General features: G+C 42.8%; 1 protein-coding gene and 1 long non-coding RNA gene across 4 annotated transcripts in view; one reads left to right on the top strand and one right to left on the bottom strand.

Annotated features, from left to right (window-relative positions):
* The window catches only part of STAB2 (stabilin 2), a 74,661-nt gene that overhangs the window by 31,428 nt on the left and 19,870 nt on the right, over positions 1 to 23,363 (top strand). The window contains 22 exon segments of the mRNA XM_040061955.1: positions 1 to 181; positions 1,184 to 1,277; positions 1,463 to 1,621; positions 2,020 to 2,115; positions 2,862 to 2,957; positions 3,959 to 4,006; positions 6,718 to 6,854; positions 7,212 to 7,326; positions 8,256 to 8,333; positions 8,479 to 8,571; positions 8,697 to 8,804; positions 11,244 to 11,375; positions 12,405 to 12,542; positions 13,122 to 13,172; positions 14,376 to 14,471; positions 15,180 to 15,375; positions 15,892 to 15,987; positions 16,959 to 17,004; positions 18,045 to 18,121; positions 19,600 to 19,725; positions 20,231 to 20,304; positions 21,652 to 21,723. Coding sequence (XP_039917889.1) covers positions 1 to 181; positions 1,184 to 1,277; positions 1,463 to 1,621; positions 2,020 to 2,115; positions 2,862 to 2,957; positions 3,959 to 4,006; positions 6,718 to 6,854; positions 7,212 to 7,326; positions 8,256 to 8,333; positions 8,479 to 8,571; positions 8,697 to 8,804; positions 11,244 to 11,375; positions 12,405 to 12,542; positions 13,122 to 13,172; positions 14,376 to 14,471; positions 15,180 to 15,375; positions 15,892 to 15,987; positions 16,959 to 17,004; positions 18,045 to 18,121; positions 19,600 to 19,725; positions 20,231 to 20,304; positions 21,652 to 21,723 — 2,309 coding nt within the window.
* Positions 1 to 23,363, bottom strand: part of LOC120751699 (uncharacterized) — a 47,479-nt gene that overhangs the window by 15,944 nt on the left and 8,172 nt on the right. For all 3 annotated transcript variants that reach the window (XR_009207751.1, XR_005700516.2, XR_005700517.2), the window contains exon 2: positions 9,842 to 9,894. This is a non-coding gene — a long non-coding RNA (uncharacterized LOC120751699). The remainder of the gene's footprint in view (positions 1 to 9,841; positions 9,895 to 23,363) is intronic.

Genomic DNA, 23,363 nt, shown 5'->3' with positions numbered 1-23,363 from the left:
AATGCCTCTGCATTTATGGGAAGTGTGATAACAGAATTGACAGCGATGGGACCTGTCTTCCTGGATCCTGCAGAACTGGATACACAGGGAAACTCTGTGAGAAGCAGATTGTTCCCTGTGAGCCCTCCCTACAGCTCTGCCATGCACATGCTGACTGTCAGCTTAGCAATGGCACAGTGAGGTAAGGCAGTAACTTGCATCAAATTAATATTCACTGTGCTGCAGCTCCTTCCCATGTGCACGACCAAAACAGACCCTGGCAGCAGTGCACAGAGAGCAGCCACTGCAATCCTGCTATGCAGCAAATAAGCATTACCATGCACCACATCAGCCTTGAGCTGCAAGATAATAGTTACGAGTTCTCAGTACCCTGTACCTTACATGTTTAACACTGAAAGGTATTTGTATACTGATCTGATCCTTGATTAAAACCCTCCCTTCCTATCAACATCTACAGAGGCTTTTAGGAAGCTCTTATTTCTAATCGCCCCTCAGCGGTTTAGGAGTTTAAGCCTTGTTGAAAAGGAATGAAATTCTCAACAGTTTGAGGATAGATATCTCACTCTGGTCAGCTCAGATAAGTTTTGCACACCACAGCACCGCGGAGTTCGGCACAGGTTCCCCAGTCCTGGCCACAAAACTCTGTTACTGCTTCAGCTGCCCTGCACCTGCCTCAAGCTCACCTTCACATGCAGCAAGTTTGCCTCTTGCCACAGTGTATGCATAATGAGTCACGACAAAGCACAAAGGGGCATGCTGCAGAACCTGAGTGCTTAAGTAATTCCCTCCAATACAGGTTAACCCTGGGGAGGGACCCAGGGAAAACAGGGGGGCTCATTGTCTTGCACACATTTCAGGGAGAGAGCCATCTTCTGTGTCACTGGAAAAGAGCATAGCCAGTCCATAAATATATTAGCTCAACTTTGCAATGACAATATCAGCTCAGAATTAATTTCACTCTCTGTGTCATAGGCAGAGAACAGATCCCTGATTTGACTCAATTAGCCCAGTCAACATTTTGGGAAAAAATCCATAACGTACATACTTGAGCTGCTTGCATCATGAATCCAAGGTTACCGATTTTCAGCTGCCTATAAATAGCAAGTTGCAGTGGAAAACAATCACTGTACTTTAGAGCTGTCCTGTCACGTGTAACGCCTCCTTCCTCCTCTCGTCTCTGTAGCTGTGTTTGCAAACCTGGCTATGAGGGAGATGGCTTGAGCTGCAGCCAAGTTGATCCTTGTGCCGTTTTAAACCCTGATGGCTGCAATATCAATGTAAGTACGTGCTTTTCCCGCAGAAAGGTAAGCGAAGAGGAAGGAAACTCCTGCAGAGGAGTCACAGTTTTCATTGGAGTTCCAGGCTCTTTCCCCAGATACCACTACAGAGCTCAGAGAAGCCTTATGGCTAAAGCCAGATGTCCCCTAAGAGTCCTGAATGGCTGCCTCTGCATCTCCCCTAGGCTGAGTGTGTTCAGACAGGCCCAGGGGAGCACAGGTGTGTTTGCCAGGCAGGATGGACAGGCGATGGAAGGGACTGCTCAGCCATCAACAACTGCCTGCTGCCCACCACGGCGCGGTGCCACGAGAATGCCACCTGCATATACATTGGGCCAGGTCAGGTAGGTCCTTGCATTCAATGTCACCTTCAGTGCATGTCCTCAAACATTTTGCTCTGCGAGAGCTTGGACTTCCTACCCTGTTTTCTTCCTCAAAGCCTCCTCTCCCTCCTAGCCACGATGTTATTTCCACGTGGTGCTCCCTACCCGAAACAGTGTTCTTAAATTCCTATTCCAGTGTTCCTTCCTTTTTATGTGGTGGTGCTCTGGCAGCAAATACATTTTTAGAAAGTACAGAAGTAGATGTCAGGTATAAAGGTCTTCTGCAGATATTAGTCAGTGTCATTCCACTGAAGCCAATGCTAAGCTACAGAAACACAGAGATACTAATTCACCATGTCTAGAATATGCACACTATTTTAATAATTTTAATGAATCACTATGTTTTATTGAAACAACAGAATGACTGTAAGTGTAAGGACGGCTTTCAGGGGAATGGAATTGAATGTACACCCATAAACTCGTGCCTGGAACAAAATAGAAAATGCCATCATCTGGTGAGTAATTAATCATTCCCTGAACAAAATGTTCAGATACATACCACACCTCGCCTCTTGCACACACCATAGGATTTATTTGCCATTTCAAGCCTGCAATTTCTTTTTGAGAAAGCACTTTCCAAGCAGTTCTACAAGCACCAGAAACTGTGTGAACCACATCAGTATGGTACAAAAGCTGAGGATAGACTGCAAGGGCTGCTCCCTAATCTGCCAGTACAGAGGGATTATCTCGAGCCTGGAATGAATAAATGCTGTTTTTCTACCAGCAGTTACAACCCGGATGCACTATCCTATTGGGATATTTACCCAAGTCAAGCATCTCTACCAGGCATCTGTCAGTTTTATCAGTGGCTGTGTGTGCTCTGCTGTGCCCTGCAGTCCCAGTATCAGGTGGGGCACAGGGACAGAGCTGAAGTGAGGAACTCTGGGGAGCAGGGAATGGATCTGCCATATTCAGGTGAAAGAACAGGGCCCAGAATATGTAGGGAGGAAACAAGAAAAGGTGGAGCAAGAGTTCAGATTCCTACAGACTTAGTGCATGGTGGGTAGGGGAGGGAGTTAGTGCCCTGGGCTGAAGGAGTGTGTCCTACAAGAAGGTGAGAACACCCATGGAAGATGGTAAAAAGCTCCTTTGTAAGTTTATGCTTGTATATAAACGGGTCCTAGTAGGAGGCTTCACAGGCCATCCTTGCTGGAGTAGTCTCCTGAGTATTTGACAAATTGTCTCTCTTTCTGGTTCAAAGGCAACATGTCAGCTCAAGTCTTCTGGTGGCTGGGAGTGTGTGTGCCCAAAGGGCTACGAGGGGGACGGTAGGATATGCTACGGAAATGCTGCAGATGTAAGTAATGTGGTCACTTCCTCTGGGCACGGGACCTGCTGCACAGGTCAGACCCTGGATCTTAACCAGAGATATTAGCAGAGCCTTTATAAACAGACAGAAAAATATGATGCCCACCAGTGATCTCTGCAAAGAGTGTTCCAGTGGGAGACACTTGCCTGATTCAAAAATTATCTGTTGTGTTTAAAAACATGGCTTGAAAAGGAGCCTAAGGGAGCAAAGTATATTTCTGGCTTCAAACAAATTGAAAATCTGAAATTGAAAACAAATTGAAAAACGCCAGTCCCAGAGTCCAGACCTGCAGAAGTGCTAAGCATTCACCTGCCAGCTGGGAGCACCAAGCAGTCAACTCCTCTGAAGTTCTGCCCTGCAGTCACTCTCAGTGGAAGCGATCAGTTTATCATGTTGAAACAAACTGTGCTGACCCTCAGGTAAATAAAACCAAAACAAGTCAATTGGTGAAATAAATATGCATTTAACAGCACAGGAAAAATGAAAGTGTCCTCAGTCTCAACTCCTGGCAATAATCTTACATGGCTCTCAGCACTATCTGCCACTCCTGCCTATACTGTCATCCATCTCTGTTCTAAGTACTGTGGCAGAAGGAGGGTTGGGTGATGTGTAAGATGCTGTACAAATATCAGGTAAAACAAACATATATTTCAATCAACTTTGTATGGAGTTAAGAGAAGAATTAACTTTAAAATCACAGGAAGTTAATGCTTAGCCTGGGGTCAGTACACAGTACATACCAAGGCTGGGTACATCACCTAAGCAATCCATGGCCTGATTTTCAAGAATTGGTAACTCACCATTCCCATTACCAGAAAGTATCTGTATTAAGAAAACATTAATGAGATCGCTTTTCACACACACTGAAAACCCCCTTCACCATGTCACATCAGCCAGGCCAGACACAGTGGGTTGCACCACAGCCAAGAGCTCTTTGGCACAGCTAATTATAGCTTACAAACTCATCAATCTCTCTTCTTTCTAATCAGGAGCTATCCACTCTGTCAGAAGCAGCTGCTTTTAACGAGTGGGTTAATGTAAGTACACTTCTTGGTTAATTTCTGTAGTATGTTCAAGTTTGCAGAAATACACGAGCCTTGTAGAGTTTAGAAATGGGAACCTCACAGCAATATTTCCATCAGAGAGGATGCTGAAGGTCTGGAGAGGCATCAGGGTGCCTTTCCCACCAGTTGTGGAGGGGTTGATCATCTGGTTCCCTATTTCAGACTGAAAAACAACTTCTGAACCCAAATTCAGAGAGTAAGGAAGCTCCACAGGCAGCAGAGCTAGTGCTCTTTGAGGCAGGGACCTACATAAGCTGTGACTGGTTTTGCATGAAAACACACCACAGCCCAGACAGCCAGCAGCAGGGTGCAAGCAGACACTGAACATGACCCCAGGTGTCTCCTTCCAACTTCTCTCATTCAATAAAATGACAAGTGGGAAGGGAAGGCAATGCCTTACCCTCCCATTTTCACATGCCCCATGGTAGGAAAATGCAAGTGTATGGCTGGGCAGTGCTGCAGCCACAGCAAGAGAGCAGGAAAAACTCTGTCTGTGCAGGAAATAGAATCATAGAATGGTTTGAGTAGAAAAGGACCTTTAAAGGCCATCTACTCTCCCTGCCATGAGCAGGGACTTCTTCAACTCCTGCTCAGCCTGACCCTGAATGTCCCAGGGGATCGGGTCATCTACCACATCCCTGAGCAACCTCTTCCAGTGTTTCACCACCCTCATTGATAAAGAAAAATTTCTTTCTTATATCTAACCTAAATCCACCCTTTTTTCAGTTTAGAACCATTACCCCTTATTCTTTTGTAAAAGGTCCTGCTAAAAAGTTTGCCCCCATCTTTCTTACAAGCTCCCTCTAAGTACTGAAAGGCCACAAAAGTTCTCCCTGGAGTCTTCTTTTCTCCAGGCTGGGCAACCTCAATGAGGAAAGAAATTAACTTGTGTGGCTCCAGATTATGAAAGAAACACCAAATCAGGTTTTAAATCCCAAAGTTCTGGATACACCGGTCGTCAAAATCTGCTTTCTATTTTCACATGCTATCATTTATTACTGGAGCAGCAGTAACATTAGAGGTCCTACCCTGCCGTGATTGGAACTGTATGAACAAAAATCAAAAGCAGTTGATCCCACAGAGAGTTTAAAACCTAAATGTAAGAAGAGTACAGCAAATGCACGGTGAACAAAAAAGGACAGTGATGTGTTAATGAATAGCATCAGAAGCAGAAGTCACAGCACATTAGTTCCTTTAAGGCTTTTCAAAGTTAGATGGCTTGGGGATCATTCAAGTCCATAATTGCAAGGAACACCTCGGGGAGCTTCTTAAGAGATCTCAGTGTAGCTAATTCAAGTCAGTTGTCTGCCTGGTCCTGAGCTCAGATTGTGGCACTGGACACTGGACAGAGAAACTAAAGAGTTTAAAGAAATGGGCACAATAGGGAATGCTGTTCACCTGCTAGTCCACTCTTTAGATAATGAGGGAGTAAATCAGAAGGAAGATTCTGTAAAATCTGTTGGAACAGATGTGGAAATTTCTGCTACACTTCAGAGAAATGTTATCACTTAAACACTGGTAACTACAAACATGAACAAAATAGGGAGACATATCCATCTGTGGGTTTTTGACTTTGTACTTGAGCAGGAATGTGGTGTTTACCACTTTTCATAACCAAATATTTTTCTTGCTGGGCAGGAAGGATGAGAAGGGGAAGTTTGTTACTCTTTCTATATTTAAATATTTGGAAGGTGATAGGGATGATGGCTAGAAAGAAAGATGATCTTAACAGAGACAAAATTCCCAGCTATTTAAGGGAGCTGATTCCCTTCTTGACTTAAAACCCAATATGGGTATGAAGGACTACCCAAAACATGCCAGCTTCCAGGCAGCATACCATCTGCAAAGAGGTAGAATCCAAGCTCATATCGCTCCCTCAAGTTTTGCAGTATCAAAAATGGCAAATTGTGGAGCCTGTGAAAAGCTTGGAGAATCCCATCTTCAGCAAGATCACATGTAAATATTTAGCTTTCCATTAAAAAAAAAAAATCCACACAACTGGAAAAAATCCTCTCCAGTGGAAACTCTTTCCATCCTTAAGGCAGATAAAAACACGGAAGATTAATTAATTCATGCATGCTACAGATCTCACAGTCCCCATCTAAAATTAGAGCTGTCAGCAGCAAGCTCCACTGCAGAGCTAGTGGGCACAGATAACTCTTGGACATCTTGAAAAAAATCCCAACCATGTTAAATAACAGTCTTCTTCCAAATGTGTCACATTGTGTCATGGGAGTTTCTTATACCATGGTTCATAGTCCTTCTATCTATTAAACAGAATGGAGTGGACTGTAAGAGCAAGTTACTTGAATTTATCAGTAACCAGTAGCATTTATCACCTTTTTTTTTTTTTTAAACATTCAAGTGCATAATACAAAACCTATGAGACAGGCTAACTTTTGTGGGGGTCAAGTTATGTGTGCCATAATAAAAAAGAATCCTGACCTGAACATTATCTCTACCCTTTAAATGCTGGCAATCTATTCTGTAAAATAGACACTCGTTTACCATTTTTGTACAGCTCTAAGTGCTATTGTTCAAGTCATTGCTCAGTATAATAGTTTTTTCCTTTCCAGACTGGTCACAAAACACGTCACATACTCCACTTTGCTTAAAATGTCACCAGCTACTATTTATAGACCATCCTTAGAATGAATTATTTTATCGTCTTTATTTTCATGCAGGAGGCCAGGATAAACTCAGTGTTGTCCACCACCTCAAACCTAACTGTCCTTGTGCCTTCTCTGCAAGCAATTGAAAACATGGATGAAGATGAAAAAGCCTTTTGGATGTCAAAAAGTAACATTCCAACTCTCCTTAAGTACGTTAATGGTTTGAGGGTTTGGCTTTTTAAATTAACTGGGTTTTATGTCGAACAAGCCTTTAGTTTGAAGCCACTAGACTAAGACAGGTATTTTGATTTTAAAGGAAAGGCAGAGGATTCCCCTTCTGGTTCCAGTGGTATAAATCTCTGTAGCCAGGCCACTGAGGAAAAAAGGCATTATTTATATTATGTCAGAAATGTTTAAAGGTCAAAACATGGCTGAACAAGGTGTTGTAGAAGCAATTCCTGCTTAAAATCACAGTTTTAGACACACTAAGCATGTTTATCTGAAATAAAAGAAAGAAAAAAGAGAGAGAAAATACAAAACATTCAAATCCAGTTAATTTCCTTTAGGTATCATGTACTGACAGGAGCTTACAGCTTTGCTGATTTCCAGAATTTATCGTCCTCTGACATGCTGCCAACATCGCTACAGAGCAAATTCCTGCGCTTGTCTAAAGAAAATGGGGTGAGAAGACCTGCAAACCACTGTGGTATCATACTCCAAACCCTGACCATCACTGCCACTGACTTCCTTGTATTACAAACCCACACAGACATTATGCATTTTTTTTAAATGCATGTCATAAAAGTGAAGTCGTAGTTCAATTATGTTGGGCCCTCTGGGAGGAACATTAGCTTGTTTTTCTCCACCACTTTACATCACTGAAATTTGTCCACAATATTATTTATTTCTAATGTCCCAGTAGCTGCTGCAAACACTGGACAGTCTTGTAACCAAGCAGAAGGGTAGTCTTTGCCTGGAGCAGCCCGTGTCAGCTAAATTAAGACAAAGAGCATCAAGGAAATCAAATAACTTACTTTGGGGAACTGGGAAGGTAGGAGGAAGCAATGATAACACACGTCTCCACATATGCAACTTGATAGTCCTAAACCACCTGAGGGTATTTTTAATGGTAAATAACAAGTTACAGCCCTTCCCCTTTAGCCTTTTTATTGGGTAAATTCCATGTTCTGAGCAGGGTTTCCTGGCAATACGCAAGTCAAGTTTAAGTGCTTCATCCCCAGTAAGGGACAGGGAAGTCCTCCCCACCTCCATGCTCCAAAGGAAAAATTATGAATAAGGTCCTTCAAAGCTGCACAGAACTGGGAGGGTGTGAATCAGCTCAGAGCTCAGCCTACACAGTGCTGGAGGCAGGTGCACCTAGCCCCAGGTAACCACTCCAGTGCAAGCAAGCCCAGGGCTTTGCCAGTCTGCATACAGAGAACAGCAAAGAGTCCTGAATTCCCTCCCCTGTGCATGATTCCCTGAGGGTACCCCAGCCTCTGGTGTGAATTGGTGTGAGCGGTGCCATGGCAAGCACTTAGGAAAGTGTGGAAATCCACAGTGGGAGCTGCTGGGAAAACACCAAACCCTCTCTCCTCTCGCTTTTCCAGGACCTGACCCTCGAGGGTGCTCACTTTGTGGCCAGTGACATTGCATCCACAAACGGGGTCATTCACGTTATTGATAAGGTATACAAAATACTGGTAAGGATTTGCTCCTCTGCACCACGAGCACTGCAAAACTATTAACCTCCTGTGGAAATAACTGCACAGAACAGCATTTTGTCCTGCATCTGATCGTTGCAGGTGATGTGGGATATCTGCTCCTTTGCAGGTCCTGACCCCACTCCGCAGCGCTGTCATGCCAAGGCTGCTGGCCCGCCTGGAGCAAATGCCTGACTACTCCATTTTCAGGGGCTACATTATTGTAAGCTTTCACCTCATTTTAACAATGTTTTCAGCACAAGAGGAAGTTCTCTGCTTTGTTTGCATTTCAGACTAGTATCAGACTATCAGTGTTTGCTCTGATTTTTTTAATGTGTTTCACAACAGCAATACAGCCTGGCTAACGAAATAGAAGCGGCAAACGCATACACAGTCTTTGCCCCAAGTAATGATGCCATAGAAAATTACCTAAAGGATAAGAAATCTGCTACTCTGGTACGTATCACTCACAAGGCTTGTCCTAACAGCTCAGTATTTCATCTTTTTTTCAAGGGCATGGGTTACGAGGACACAGATATAGGAAGAGGTTTGTTTCCCGGAAGTTCAGTAAGTTAAGTTTTGTCTGTAACACCAGAGAAGGTGAAATGGGATGGATCTACTGATATTTTCCCAACTTGCTGGAAAAGCCTAGCTATTTGTTCTGTGTTTTGGCCTTCTCTACATTAAAAACATGGTGATAATTTCCAAGACATCTCATCAGTAGACTTTATTTTGGTTTGGGATTTTTAGAGGTTTTTTTATGTAAAGAAGATCAATACAGGAGTGACTGGAAAAAACACTGAAATTAGTTTTTTAGGTGAACAAACTCCAGTCCCCTGACATCATTAATAATGCCATGAAATATTCTGATTCTTTCTTAAACTATCCAGATGATGGCTTTGTCACTACTGCAGGAATGCTGCAGCAATGCTCTGTCTGGCATTTGTACCCTGACATATTTACAAGTTCAAACCACCTTCTCAGCCTTGTTGGTTTCCCTCCAAGATAAGCTATCCTTTTTCTGCATCATCCCAGCAGCTTTCTTCATATTTTCTCCAACTTGAAACAGCTTTTTAGATTGCAGGTATCAAGAGCCACACACCCGGCAGAGGAAGCTCCATCCATGATTTGCCCAATGGCTTTAATTCTTCCCTGTTTCTTCCAAAAATATTTACCCTGCCACATTCCATCCCTACTTGCATGGTTTTCATTTACAGCCAGGAAGCTGGGGAGCACAGAGTTCAAATGACTCGTCCCAAATCACCAAAAACAGCAGACCCAAGGCAAAATCCCACATTCACAAGTGATCAAGCTCCATCTGCTCAAACGGCTTTTGAATGCTATTTGAGTTGTTTCTTGACACAACATCATTTCCACATCACTACAAGAAGAACTGATAACAAACTTTGACAGACACGTAGGACATCAGTCCCAGTAGATCTGGAGTACACACACACACACACAGAGAAATTGTTTTCATTTCCATTACTCACCAATGTTTCTTCTGTCTTTCCTCCATCCTCCCAACTTTGCCTGATGTGGTAATCTGAGGGGAAAAAAAAAAAAAAAAAAAATCAAACGACAACCATAAGGTTAAGTCTGCCTTAGGCTTAACCTCTTTCTTTCAAGTGAATCACTTGGAAGAACTCTGCTGCAGAGGGAAGACTTTGGCACAGGAAGAAGACCCCATTCCTTGGCCCTCATGAGACAAGATTTCCTAACTCTTCTGGTGATTAAAGACAAATCAAAGTAGAGCAGCATTAGCTTTTCCTACAATTCATCAAAGTCAGGAGATTAAATAGGGCTAGACACTGATGGAGATTAGCTCTATCTTAATTCCCGCTTTCTCATCTGCAAATATTTCTTTGCCAATTCTGTGGAGCAAGGCCAGCCGCAAGAGATGTCGAGGCCACTCTTTCACTCCGTGGGCACAGCCAGGCAACATAACAAATCTCACAGCTTGGAGCTGCTTCCTGCTTTCATGCACTTCTGAAGGAGCAGAAGAGCAGGAGCAGCATGGACATTCAGAACAAAGGCACAGTGAGCAACAGGATTTCCCACAAGCACCTTTTACTGCAAAGACAAAGTTGCAGCAGCACCGTCTGTTGGCTAGGCAGCTCCTAAACTCTCCAAATGCCCCAGCTTCTCTCGCATTGGTCAATCTCTCCCCAACAAATCCTGCTTCTGCTTCCCCCTCCTAGTCAGGGAGAGCTCTGAGAGCCCTCTGCTTCAGAACAAGATGCAGAAGCCTTGGGAAACCCACACAAAATTCTGATATTTAGAGAGTAACTTCATCACTTTTCAATGAAATATGAATACACTCTACCAACAAGTTCATAGAAAACATTTCAACAAAAGTCAATTAAAAACAGTCTTTACTGACTGAAGATGCCCTTAAAGATTATGTATATAGAGATATAAAAATATAGGTAGACAGATAAAAAAAATTCTCTAAACATTCACCTCAGTTTATTCCCCTATAGGTTAGCAGGGATTCCCAAAGGAATAAGGAATAGGTATGGAAAGATTATAAAAACACTCATAAATATGCAACCCTTCATGTCAAATGAACCCATGAAGTTCAGAGTCCTAAAAAGTCCTCTGACTTTTCCTGGAGTTCAGCAGCCAGCCCTATGCACAGAAATTCACTGCAGGCTCAAGCAAACCTTGGTCCTCCCTGTTCAACAGCCTTTCACCCTCCACGGTCAATAACATTTTCATTGTGGAAAGAATGCAGGCTCTCTACAGGAGGAAATATGAAATAACCTGCCTACTGGAGAAGTTTCTCTTTAAATTCAGCCAATCTATGTTTGGCTTAAACCCTCTGGAAAATGCTATCCCTAGGAAGTTTTCATTTTTTCTTACATAACTCTGAATGCAATTGTGTGTTGGCAGGATGAAGGCCAAATCCGCTATCATGTTGTGCTGGATGAGAAGCTCCTGAAGAACAACCTGCACAATGGCATGCACAGGGAGACCATGCTAGGGTTCTCCTACCAGGTTGGGTTCTTCCTCCACAACAGCCAGGTACTGCTGTCTGCACTTGCTAGGAGAAACAGGTTTCCTGCTTTTTACAAATCCAGCTTCAGCTTCAAACTGACATGCAGTCAAAAGAACCTGTGCATCCCTCATTAGCTTCTGTGACTCAGCAGCACAAAAGTTGTCACTCAAATGCAAGGCTTGTCTCAGACCTGCTAATTCAAGTCACCCGTGAAAGTATCTTTGACTGAATTTGATTTCAGTTGTGCTGTTCACATCTCAAATTGAATTTTATGTATCTCTCTCTAGCAACTACAAGCCTGAATTGCAGAGCAGCCATTAATCTGACTCCCAAGGACTATTAGAAACCTGCCCTCAATTATAAAACATTAATTCTATTTTCTGTAGATTCACTCCACTTTCAATCCTAAGAGCTCAGAGCACTGGGCAATAAATGTGAATTGCCTTTCAATACCACTCATGGAAAAATCAGGCACAGCAAGATTAAGAGACAAGGCCAGGTAGGGAATTTGGTCCTCCTCTGTCCCAGAACTCCCTCTGGGCATCAACAAAGGAGGACATGAAGTGTCTCTCTCTCAGAGTTTCAGCCCTGTTCTTTGCTCTGCCCATGGCTGAGCCTTGAAAAAGCACCTGCAGTGGAACTGTTGCTGGTGAGGGCACTTTGGGAATGTGGGGTAGCACAGAGATGATGAGAGTCCTCCTTGAAAGAGCAGCAGCTGAGAGGGTTTCCTTGAAGCCCCACATACCCCAGACACAGCAAACTTACCTTTTGGTATGCCTTAGATTCCTTCTTCATAGCCTTTACACCCCTTGGAAAAAGCTGATCTGTTAAATCCTAGCCTGTTACTAAGAAATTTCAACAGGCTGCAAGTCATCCCATGCCCTCGATGCAGTGAAGCCGTTAAACGCAGCAGCTGGAATATGAGCAAGTGCCTGATGCTAACTACCTTCGTTGGTTTTCCTTATGTGATCTTCCACCTCCTCCTGCTCAGGTTACCACAGAGCCATGGAACACCCCTGTTCCTCTCTCTCTAACTGATTGCATGTCTTTCACAGCTATACGTAAACGATGCTCCAATAAGTTATGCAAACGTTGCCACAGACAAAGGAATTATTCATGGACTGGGAAAGGTCCTGGAAATCCAGAAGAACAGATGTGATATCAATAATACCGTGATCATCGTAAGTGGTTCTGTTCATATAGAAGCTTAAAGCCCCTCAGAGAGACCTATAGCCAAACAAAGCTCAAATGTGTAGGATATGTGATACTACTTCCCAGCAAGGAATGCACACATTTTCCACAAAGGATATTCCCACCAGAGTTTTAGTATCTCTTAAGACAACTTTGGTCCTGAAATCAGTATTCTGACAGTCTGGATAAAATATAATCAGAGTAGCTCAGGAATAAGAAATTCCTGAGCTCTAATAGTCAGATAATATTAGTAACGCATTATTCTAATACATCTTTGTAACCAGAACACTTGTTTGTAAAGTGGGGAGCATCATTTTAGAAGAGTAAATAAAAATAACCAAATGATCCTTCCTTCTTCCCCCTGGGGGAAGGATGTCCCCAGAGCTACTCGTAAGGATATTCTTCCTTGCTGAACAGGACAGCTTCCCTCACCCTCTTTGCCAAAGAGGTTATCCTGATAATGCACCTCAAGGACTAGATTTAGAAATATGGCTGGAAATCATTCTTTTTCTATGAAACAACCTGCCTGCATCTCTGTACAGTCTGTTAACCACCTCCCATTTGTGTTGCTTAAGGAGAAGTGCAGAATTTGTTCACAACCATCAAGTTGTCCCCCAGGAACAAAAGAAATAGTAAGTATTTGTTCATTAATGCTAGGGTTGTTGGGATTTTTCCATATCAAAACTAACTATACATACATTCAATCCTATTTTTAATATAATTGCCTGAGTTTCAAAAAAAAGTAGTATTTACCTCAGCCTGCTACATATATTGCTTATAGCTGAGAGACACAATCCACCCTGACCTCAGAGATTTTTTTTTTTATAAATCTACCTGGGATCAAGGTAGCAGAAGGGCAGTTTTATCTTTCAAGGCCACTTTCTCATATGCACTGGGACAACTAAGACTCCTCAAACTGCAAAGTTTACCTCTACTGTGCAAAATGAGGGGAGTTAAATGTGGTCTGGAATATGCCTGCTCCAGAAGGAATTACAGAACCAGCTCTGAGCCCTTCAAATCAGACATGTACAGAAGGGCAAACTCAATCCATCCCCAGCAATATGCTGTAAACTATGCTCACAGGACTTGGGGATCAGAGAAACTTTGGATGCCCAGGTCCAACACATGAGAACTGCAGATCTTTAGAGTTTCTCGATATCTAATTTATCTGTGAAAACCTCTCCATTGGGATTACATAAATATATTTTCCTTTATTTTTTTTTATAATTAAATATGCCAGTAATGGTATTCCAAAGCAGATCAAGTCTCATGCACTTCATCAAAGTATTTGACTGTCAAAACCAAATTTAACTCCTCATGGGTAAAACTCAAACTCATTAACATTTCCTTTACAATGAACAACTGGATGGATTCTTGTGTCAGTCTCCTCTCAGGTGTATACTGAGATCAAAAGCTTTCTTCAGCTATTATTCTTTCCCCCGTTGTGTTCAGACCTAGAAGATAACTTTTCAACAGCTGTTTTTGCACAACTTCCTAACTCAGTTTTCCAAGAAGAATTAGAAAGATCAGAAAACGTGAAAAATGGAAAAAAAAGTGTTTCTGAAACTTCTGAACAGAATCTGTTCAGTTCTGAGCAAAGGCAATTTTAGACATCTTTAAAACACCACAAGACACTGAGATAAACTGATCATACATTCACTAGAAATTATTTCGTTAATACATTTTTATTTTTAAATGTATTTCCTTCCGTTTAATTGTGAATGTGTGAGTCAGTGCACAGCATGCATAAAGCTAGTGTCCCATTTTTTAACACATTTGAAAGTAGCTGATCAATATTATTCAGAAATGCATCTCTTTCTCTAATATTTGCTCAGGCAGGGGAGAAGAAATACTGTGTCCTCACAGAAAACCACATGAGACAGTACACCATCCAGATCGGGTGCCAGCCCAAGTGTGCTAAAACCATCATTGTGAGTTCACTGCTTCTACTGTGGTAAAAACCAGGAATTCCCTTCCCTGAGCTTCATCCTCCTCATAATTCCCACTGAGCACACACAGCATGTCAAGGCAGTTCCTGGCAGTATATTTATTTACCTTTATTCTGGACACAGCAGAGGTTGAAAGGTTAAAGACTGATGATAGCTGCACCACGTGGTGCAAAAGGAGCACAGGACTGGGAAGGGCATCCCTTTGCTTGTCCCTACAAATTCTGCACCTCAATCTGAGGTGGTGAAGGTCCCACCTCAGGGACCTGGGTCCCACCATGGACTTGGGGTGGCAGCCTGTGTCCTGGCACATTGAGGAGTCCCAGACCAGCAGAGCTGATGTACTGCTAAAAGTCACGGAATCAAAGCCTAGTTTGGGTGGGAAGGGACCTTAAAAATCATCTAGTTCCAGCCATCCTGCCATGGGCAGAAACATCCTCCCCTTGACCAGTTTGCTCACAGTCCCCTACAACCTTGCCTTGAACTTCCAGGCACAGGGCCACCCATAACCTCTACAGGAAACCTGTTCCAACGCCTCACCACACTAAAGCATTTCTTCCTAATATCCAACATAAACCCACCCTCTTTCAGTTTGAAGCCATTCCCCCTTTTCCTATCTACTACAAGCCCTTATAAAAATCCAGACTTCTCATTGCCACCCCGACCCTCAGCACAGCATTTCTGGGTTTCCAGACCAGGGAGTGCTGCGCAGGTTTCTTCAGCCAGCAGTGCCAGCCCTGCCCAGGAAAAGCCGGGAACGCCTGCTTTGGGAACGGCGTGTGCCTGGATGGCATCAACGGCACCGGCAGCTGCCAGTGCGAGGAGGGCTTTGTGGGCACGGCCTGCGAGAGCTGCAGCGAGGGCAGATACGGCCGCAACTGTGACCAAGGTACCCAGCGTCCCCAAACCATACGGGAGCTTTGCTAGCCTCATCAGGCGTCCAGACTTTCCCCTTCTATCTTCTAACCATCCTCAGCCTCGATTCTAGAAAGATACAGCACTCCCAGGGTAATAGGCCAGTCTTTAAAACATCATTAATCTCCTTTCTTTCCGCATTATGGTGTTTTCTCTTCAATCCCTAGGCTGGAGACAGAGCCTTCTACTCTGGCACACCACAGACTGAGAAAATAATCCAGCAAGCACAATCCTCTTTAGCACTGCTATTTTTCACCAATTCTTTCCCATTAAAATACGGTTCCAGACCCTGCATTTGGGAATAGATGAAAGATAAGCATAGTTTGAATTTAGAGTTGTTGTGCAATTAGAAACCAAAAGGCACAAGACAACGCCTTTGTTCAACCAGCCTAGAGCAGAAGGTGCCATCAGCAGGTGATGTCTGGGCCGCCCTGCTGTCCTTCCTGCACACACTGCCAGGGACAGCGGCTTCCCCTCATCTCTCCCACAGTGTGCACTTGTGTCCATGGGAAATGCAGCAGCGGGGTCGATGGGGATGGCTCCTGTGAATGCAACGTTGGCTGGAGAGGAGTGTCGTGTGAGACTGGTGAGTGTCCTGTCTTTATTTTTAAGGGGTAAATAGTGAGCATTTCAGAAATAACAGAACTACAGCCACAATCAGACCCCAGTACAGCTTCCCACACACAGTGAAATACGGGTCACATTCCTGTGCTGCAGCAATTAATTACTGTATTATTAGAAAGCTGGCTGAGACACTGCTCATGATACTGAAACGCTTACTTAGATAATTCTCTACCTGTGCCACCCTCTATCTGTCACAAAAGAATATCCCATTTATTAAAGCTATATGTTTTCCAGAGCAGGATTTCCCAGCACATTTTGACCCTCAGATCAAATCTGACCCTCTCAAATTCTTCAAAAAGTTGATTTAGCTATACAATGCCAGATAATAAATTATGTTCTTATTAATGCAATAAAAAAAAAATTAGCAAATAAATCACTTTGTGCTGGCTTAATACAGCTCCTATATCCAGTCAAATTATATTCTATTTTGACATAATTAAAATGTATTCAGCAACTATTTCAAAACTCTAGCTATAATAGAATGAAATTTTAAAATGTTACAAACACATTTATAATAGCATTCAAGATCAGTTTCAAATTTTCCCAGGGAAAAAAAAATCTAATAAGTAGAGTTTTGCAAGAGAGTTGCTATAGTTGTTATGACTGAGAAAAATTTCGGCTCCTTTAGAAAACCTACCCCTATATAATTCTAATATTATACAAGATTAACCAGACTAAATACAGATACATGACAAGTGAAAAGTTTTCCTGACAATACGACACAATTCTTTCTAGTAAATGAATTTAAGTGGTATCCACTGACCTATACAGACTCTACAGATGGAGTCTCTATAGAGGCTGAGAGCACAGTTGTCTGGCACAGAACTCGGACTCCAGCCCCACACACTGGGAGAAAAAGACTCCAAATCTCGAAAGACGCTGACTCTAACTTCTTTTTTTTTTTACCTCTTTTTTTTTTTTCCCCACTTGCAGAGATCAAAGATGATGCATGTAACGCCTCGTGCCACACCAGTGCTAAGTATGTATGAAATGCACTTATTTAGAGGAGAGGGGAGAAAAAGGGGATCTCTTGCAAGGCAAAAATCAAGCCCACCTTGCTCATGACTTCTCAACAGCACATCTCACAGAGATGAGGAGCAATGTAAATCTAATGTGTATGGTGATGAGTCCAAAAAGTTCAAATCTCTCCCCTTCACATCAAAATATACAAACAACAACAAAATGTTCTCACCAGTCCAGCACCAATATTGGGACACTAACTAGTTCTCAGAGGAGCAAGTGGCCCCACTGAGCCATTTACTGAAGTGCATCTGTCCCCTCACCACTGACCAGGGAGCAAGATTTACACTAGTCAAGACATCTCAGAAAAAAACAAGGAAAGGTGGCTGGAAAGAGTCTTCATTTTCAGCCACAGCTCTCCTGTAGGAGCTGAGAAATCAGAGGGGCAAACCTCCTTTTTCCCAGATGTGGGTTGTTCTCTCCCCTGTGTGTTTGTAACCTTCAGTTCACAGTAGCAATATTTTTCCAGGCTTCTTTGGCAAAAATACACTCTCAGATTTGCTCACGGGGACCCCACACATTCTGGAACCAAGACTGCGTTTCTAACAGAAGCAGATTGTTCTTTTCTATTTTTCATCCACTGACATACATCTGTAGATGTCAGGATAGGTGCAGGCATGACAGGAGTAGGGGGCAATCATGAATTGTGAATCATGAATCATAAATTGGGTGCACACAAACAAAAATTAGTGCACAGCTTTTTGGGTGAGTAGACGGGCAAATCCTGGAGCTCTGCACAAAAAAACATAGGGTACTCAAAGACCAAAGCATGGAATTCTAATATCCAAAATATTACATGCAAAACACATTTGCAAATCTTGGTCCAAGTCAGTCCATTTTTATGGTTTTAGCCACCTCTTACTGTATAGTTAAATGCCTTGTTATTTCTATGCAACACTACCTTCAGAAACACTCATAAAAACAAGGGCTGTACAAAAGACCTGACCAATTTTTTTCCCCTCTCTTTTAAATGATGCCTCCCTCCTTTTATTTCATTAGCTGCCTTCTCCTATCAAATGGCACTGCCTATTGCAAGTGTGCAGCTGGGTTTGAGGGGAACGGGACATTCTGCACAGGCAAGTGAACTTTGTTTCTTCCCTTTTGAAAATTAAAAAAAAAGAAACCAAAGAATGCTTGAAGTACTCTCTGGTCACAGTAGAATTGGTGAGAGATGAGCACTTTCCTATGCACCAGTTAAAAACCAGGAATTGTTGCCAGCTCCCTCAAAACAAATAGCAGCCCAACAGGTGCGGATTCGTAGCAAACAAAGGGCTCCAGATCTCCAAGTTGTGAGGCATTGTGCTGAGGGAGACCAGAGAAAATGGAACATGCCGTGCACAGCCCCAGCCCATTGTTTGCAGAGTAATGAAACCTGGTTTGTGACTTTTACTCCCTTTCCCAACAAAGCCCAGCAAAGAGAGGCCAATTCAGGGTACAATAACACTTCCAGCTATTGGAAGCCGCGTAGCTCTACCATTTCCTCAGCTTTCTAAATTTGCTCAGGTTTCTGGTGTGGTAAAATCCATTTTATTAGACAAGAGAGATTTAAGAGACCCTCAGAAAGGGATAATAGCACCTTATGCTAGATGTTCCTCCAAAAATCTGGGTTTTCCAAAGCAGACTGCTTCCAGCTACAATAATCATAATTAATTAAAATTTTTCTTAATTCTTAACTGATTAAAATACTAATGTTTTTCAGAACAGAAGCTCATTTTTCTATGTACAATGGCTAGCTAATCCCAGATTTTCCCCTCTTACTCTGCCTATTTTCATATTCTCCTCTGGCACAAGACAGCCCATTCCATTTTTAATCTGCTGGGGGCAATTCCCCATGTGCAGGAAGAGCTGGGTGACACAGGTCACCCCTAGTGACTCTGCACTCACCCTCGTTCCCACATACAGGATTCCTAGGCAAAACTAGTTGCAGAAAAAAAAAAAAAAAAATCAACTCCCTGGTCTGAAATTGCTGAAACAGCAATTTAGGGTCATTTTAAGCAAAAAATTAAAGCAATTTTCAGGCTGATTTGGGTCACACTGAAGATCAGATGAGGCTCCCCCCTGCTCTCAAGCTGTGAGCATCCAGTGGAGAAACAGTATGAGTATCCATCTGAACAAGAACCAGGACTTTCTGTCACAGAAGGGCTAGGTGGTATTATACTCTAGACCTCCTACAAGAGAAGTTATATGATCTGTGTGCAGAAAATGTCAATCTCAGGGAACATTTAAATGGCTATTTAAACTTGAGATGAACACAAGCATCCCTTTTTTGGTGCTGTGTTGAAATGGGCAGAATTGGAGGACAGACAGTTACTGGAAGTCTGTCCTGGATGAATTCTAACATTCCAGACTAGAAACATCATTTCATCTTTCCCTCTTGAAACAATAATAGGTATTAAATAACTGGCACTGATGAAGTCCGTGGCCCCCTAATTCAGAAAAACTCTGTGTTCTGAAATTGTTAGTAAATCCCTTTAAAGGATGGAGACAAATTATCATGAAAATCAAGAAGCCAGTCCAGCACATTGGTTTAAACTCTGCTGCTGTCCCTGTTCAGCTATTGATGCTTGTGAGAGCAGCAACGGGGGCTGTTCCTCCAAGGCAGAGTGCAGGAGAACAACGCCGGGAAATAGAGCCTGTGTGTGCCGTGCCGGGTACACCGGAGATGGGATCGTCTGCATCGGTAAGAACGTGCCCTGTCTCGTGTATCACACGGGAAAACCACAGGAGCAAGGTTTCCTCTAGGGGGATGATCCTCCTTCCACTCTGACTCAGAAGTGCAGCTTGCTGATACTATATCCCCTGATGCCAAAGGCATCTTTTCCTGCCACACAGCTGGTACTACTCGGCAAACCACGCACCTGCTGCAGCGTGGTGTGGCACCAAATCTTACCAAAAAACATCTGCCTCTAGCAAGGATAATCCCATCTCCAGCAGCTTGATACACACACACTCTCCCCTGACCATCACAAAGACTTTTAGATACTGCACCGCACCTCCCCAGGTCTGGTTTCAGAAATGCTGCTGGCAGGGGTTTAGCCTCCACCAACACAACTGAAGACCTAGACTGAGGTACTTAGGAACTGAGGGAATTAATTTTGTCATAAATCTGCATTTGTAGATTAAAATTCATTCTCCTTGGGTTTTCAGAATTACTCTCTCTTTATTACACTTTCTGTTTTATAAAGAAATCAACCCTTGTCTGGTGAACAATGGTGGATGTGATAGAAATGCAGAATGCACGCAGACTGGACCTAATCAAGTGAGTACCTTGTTAGTGAAGAAAAATAGGCCTATTCAAGTGTTTATTGTTGGGTAAAGAAAGATTTATCCATGTCAATTTTGTTTTTAAGTAGAAAATTGAATTTCATAACGATTTTGAAAAGTATACGTTTTCCTCAAAAAGGCATTTGAGGGGGTGCGCACACAAACATGAAAAAAAATCTGTTTCAGTGAAAGAAATCCAAAACTGCAGAGGAAAGCAGTGTTTTGCTATTTCAAGTGGTTGTTTTTCTCCTTTGGGAGGTTTTGATGTGAAAAGCTGTGAGTTTGAAAGTATTTCTAGACAATGTTTCTTTTATTGTTATAGAAACTGTCCATGGAAAAAAATCCATTTTAAACTAGCCTTTCTCCCCGCACAGTTCAAATGTATCCACAAGGAAATAAAATGGCCCAAACCACAGCTCTTGCATAGGGGTTACAACATTCCAGCATCCACTCACTCCACTGCTGATCTCTGCATCTCTAGAAGTAGTAGCTACAACCTGTTTATATTTACTCTTCCTTACCTGTGAGAATGTAGTTAACATCTGAGTAACAACTTTCACCACAAAAACCCAGCACTGCAAATGCAAATTTATAGGACAGAAATGCATCTGCTTTCTCTAGGGCTCTCACTCACCCAGGAATGAGCACTGGATGAGCACTAATAAGCACTACTCAGACTACTTCCCAGTCTTATTTCTGACACAGAAATCTCACCGAATTTTTGAATTCCTGTATATTAAATGTAAATTCTAATATGAGAACCATTAAGCAGTGAATTGAAGAATATAATTCATTGCTTTGAAATTATTTTCCATCTTCGTGATAACTGCAAATGCAAAATAAAGGAACCAGGACAAAGTGTCAGATGCATTTCCACTACATGGGAAATTGCCAGTAACACACAATTCCAGTGTGTTTTGAAGCTACTTTTCAACACTCTAAAAAAGCAGGGGAAGGAAAGGGATGAGAAGGGAATACCAACCCCTGCAAAACACATGAGGGAAACAAATTTGGGATTTAGCCTGCTTTGTCAGCAAGACAATAATGTGCAGATGTCAGAGGGGTCATTTTAAATGAACAGGACAGCAGAGAGGAGACCAGAGATGGATACGCAGGGAAAAGGCAGATAGAGGTTAATGAAAATTATTACTTCTCAGTGTATTGTTATTCATACTGGCCAAGAAACTGCTCTGGGAGACATTTTACTGTACTTTTAGCATAACAAACTGCTCATCATATCACAAAGAAACTATCTGGGAGAAAAGTAAACTATATATTTGTGTGCTGAAAAAAAATTCAAGCATTTTTCAATGCATGCATGTTTTCTGATTTTGCTTTGTAGGCAGTATGTAATTGCCTGAAGGGATATTCTGGAGATGGTAAAACCTGCACATATATCAGTCTGTGTTCACAAGTGAGTATCCATTTAAGGAGACAACTTCCGATCTCACAATAATTACACTTCTGGGGGTTGTGTGCATTCTAAACTAAGTTAGGCATGCTAAGAAACAATTTACGTTAACCTGACTAATCTTTAAATATTCTTGGTTCAGTACATGCTTTAGTGCTGTCAGTATGAGAGAAACTAAACATGCAGGAAGGGCTTTTCCTCAACCACAGCCTGGCCATAACACAGGTGAGGGCCTGGACTCATCACTGGGTTGTAAATAACTCAATTCAAATCCAATCCAGAGAAACAGACCCTGGCCTGTAGTGCTAAAACCTACATCAGCAAATTATTTTTCATATAGAGTTCTTATAAAAAGCCAGCAAAAACCATTTCCTTCCACAACACCCAACCCAGGACATCCCATGGCACTACCCATTCTGTCCCTCACTTGTCACTGCAGGCTGAGAATTAGCCACATTTGTTTAGCACAGGCTGGCTCACACACTGCATGCCACGTACTGGCAATCAGCGCGGTTCTCTGCACCAGCTGTCCTACTCTGCCTCTTGGCAAGCTGCAGCAGGGACATATCCACTCTCCCACGTACATTAATCCTCTGTGCTCTCAGCACAGTAACAATAATTCTCACCCTCCCAGCCTGGCCTCTCAACTGGCTTTCTCTGACCTTGAAACATTGCAGAGATGAAAAAGCAAGGGCAAAAACAGAAGCTGGAGGAACGGGAGTTTAAAGTTATGAGCCACTGCTCCCTAGGATTTTATATTCTCTAGCTTTTTCTTATGCTGTGCTCCAGCTCTGCTTCCACTTGGCTAATTATGTCTTAAAAAGTAAAGATTGTCTTGAGGAGCATCAATGTCATATCAGAGGCTAACCTGGCTCCATGATGACCAAACCTCTGTGCAGCAAAGCTTGACAGGTAGCCAAGGCTGCCAACAGTCTGCCTAAGCCAAGCCAAACCCACAGCAAGTCAACCCAAACCCACTGCTCCCAGCCAGGCATCCCTCTGACCTGCCAAGTCAGGCCCCAATGGTAGCTCCCAAAAGAGCTTCTGCTCCCTCTCATTGCCATTGGGAAAGGATCCCTGAGATGAACACCAGCAGAAAGGACACCATGAAACAAGCACAAGAAGAGCAAACAAGAAAGCTTTTCAATTTTCCCCAATTTGATTTCAAGCCCAGGATAAAAACTTGTTTGCAAACCGAGGTGGTAACAGGGGAGGACCTACTTGTGACTGAGCAGAGCTCTGAGCCCCAGCACGCTGCTCCTGAGTGAGGAACATCTTGGTTTAGTACAGGGAGCTTTCTGGAGGCAGGCAGCTGGGTGAGATGCATCCACTGCCCCAAGCCCAAAGTTAGACTCATGTGCAGTAAGGAGATGTTTTAGAGACAAGGACAAGGCAAGTCCGTGTTCCAGCTGACCTGAGCCATCAGACAGTCCTGTGCTAATGTTCCTCCATAAATTCAGGCTCCTGGCACCATCCCAGTGATTAAAGGGTGTGTAAATAATTCCCCTTTAAGTCAGCACTGCATTGGCAGAGAAGTTAAGACTCATTCCTAAGGTGCAGAGTGACTTGTAGGCCAATATTTTGCATCTTACAGCATCATGAACTAAATATATAAGGAGGGAATCAAAACTATATCCTCTGCA

The sequence above is a fragment of the Hirundo rustica genome, chromosome 4 (genome assembly GCF_015227805.2).
Source record: "Hirundo rustica isolate bHirRus1 chromosome 4, bHirRus1.pri.v3, whole genome shotgun sequence".
Classification (NCBI taxonomy): Eukaryota; Metazoa; Chordata; class Aves; order Passeriformes; family Hirundinidae; genus Hirundo; species Hirundo rustica.
Note: the sequence above shows the minus strand (reverse complement) of the source record. Positions and strands in the feature narration are given on the sequence as shown.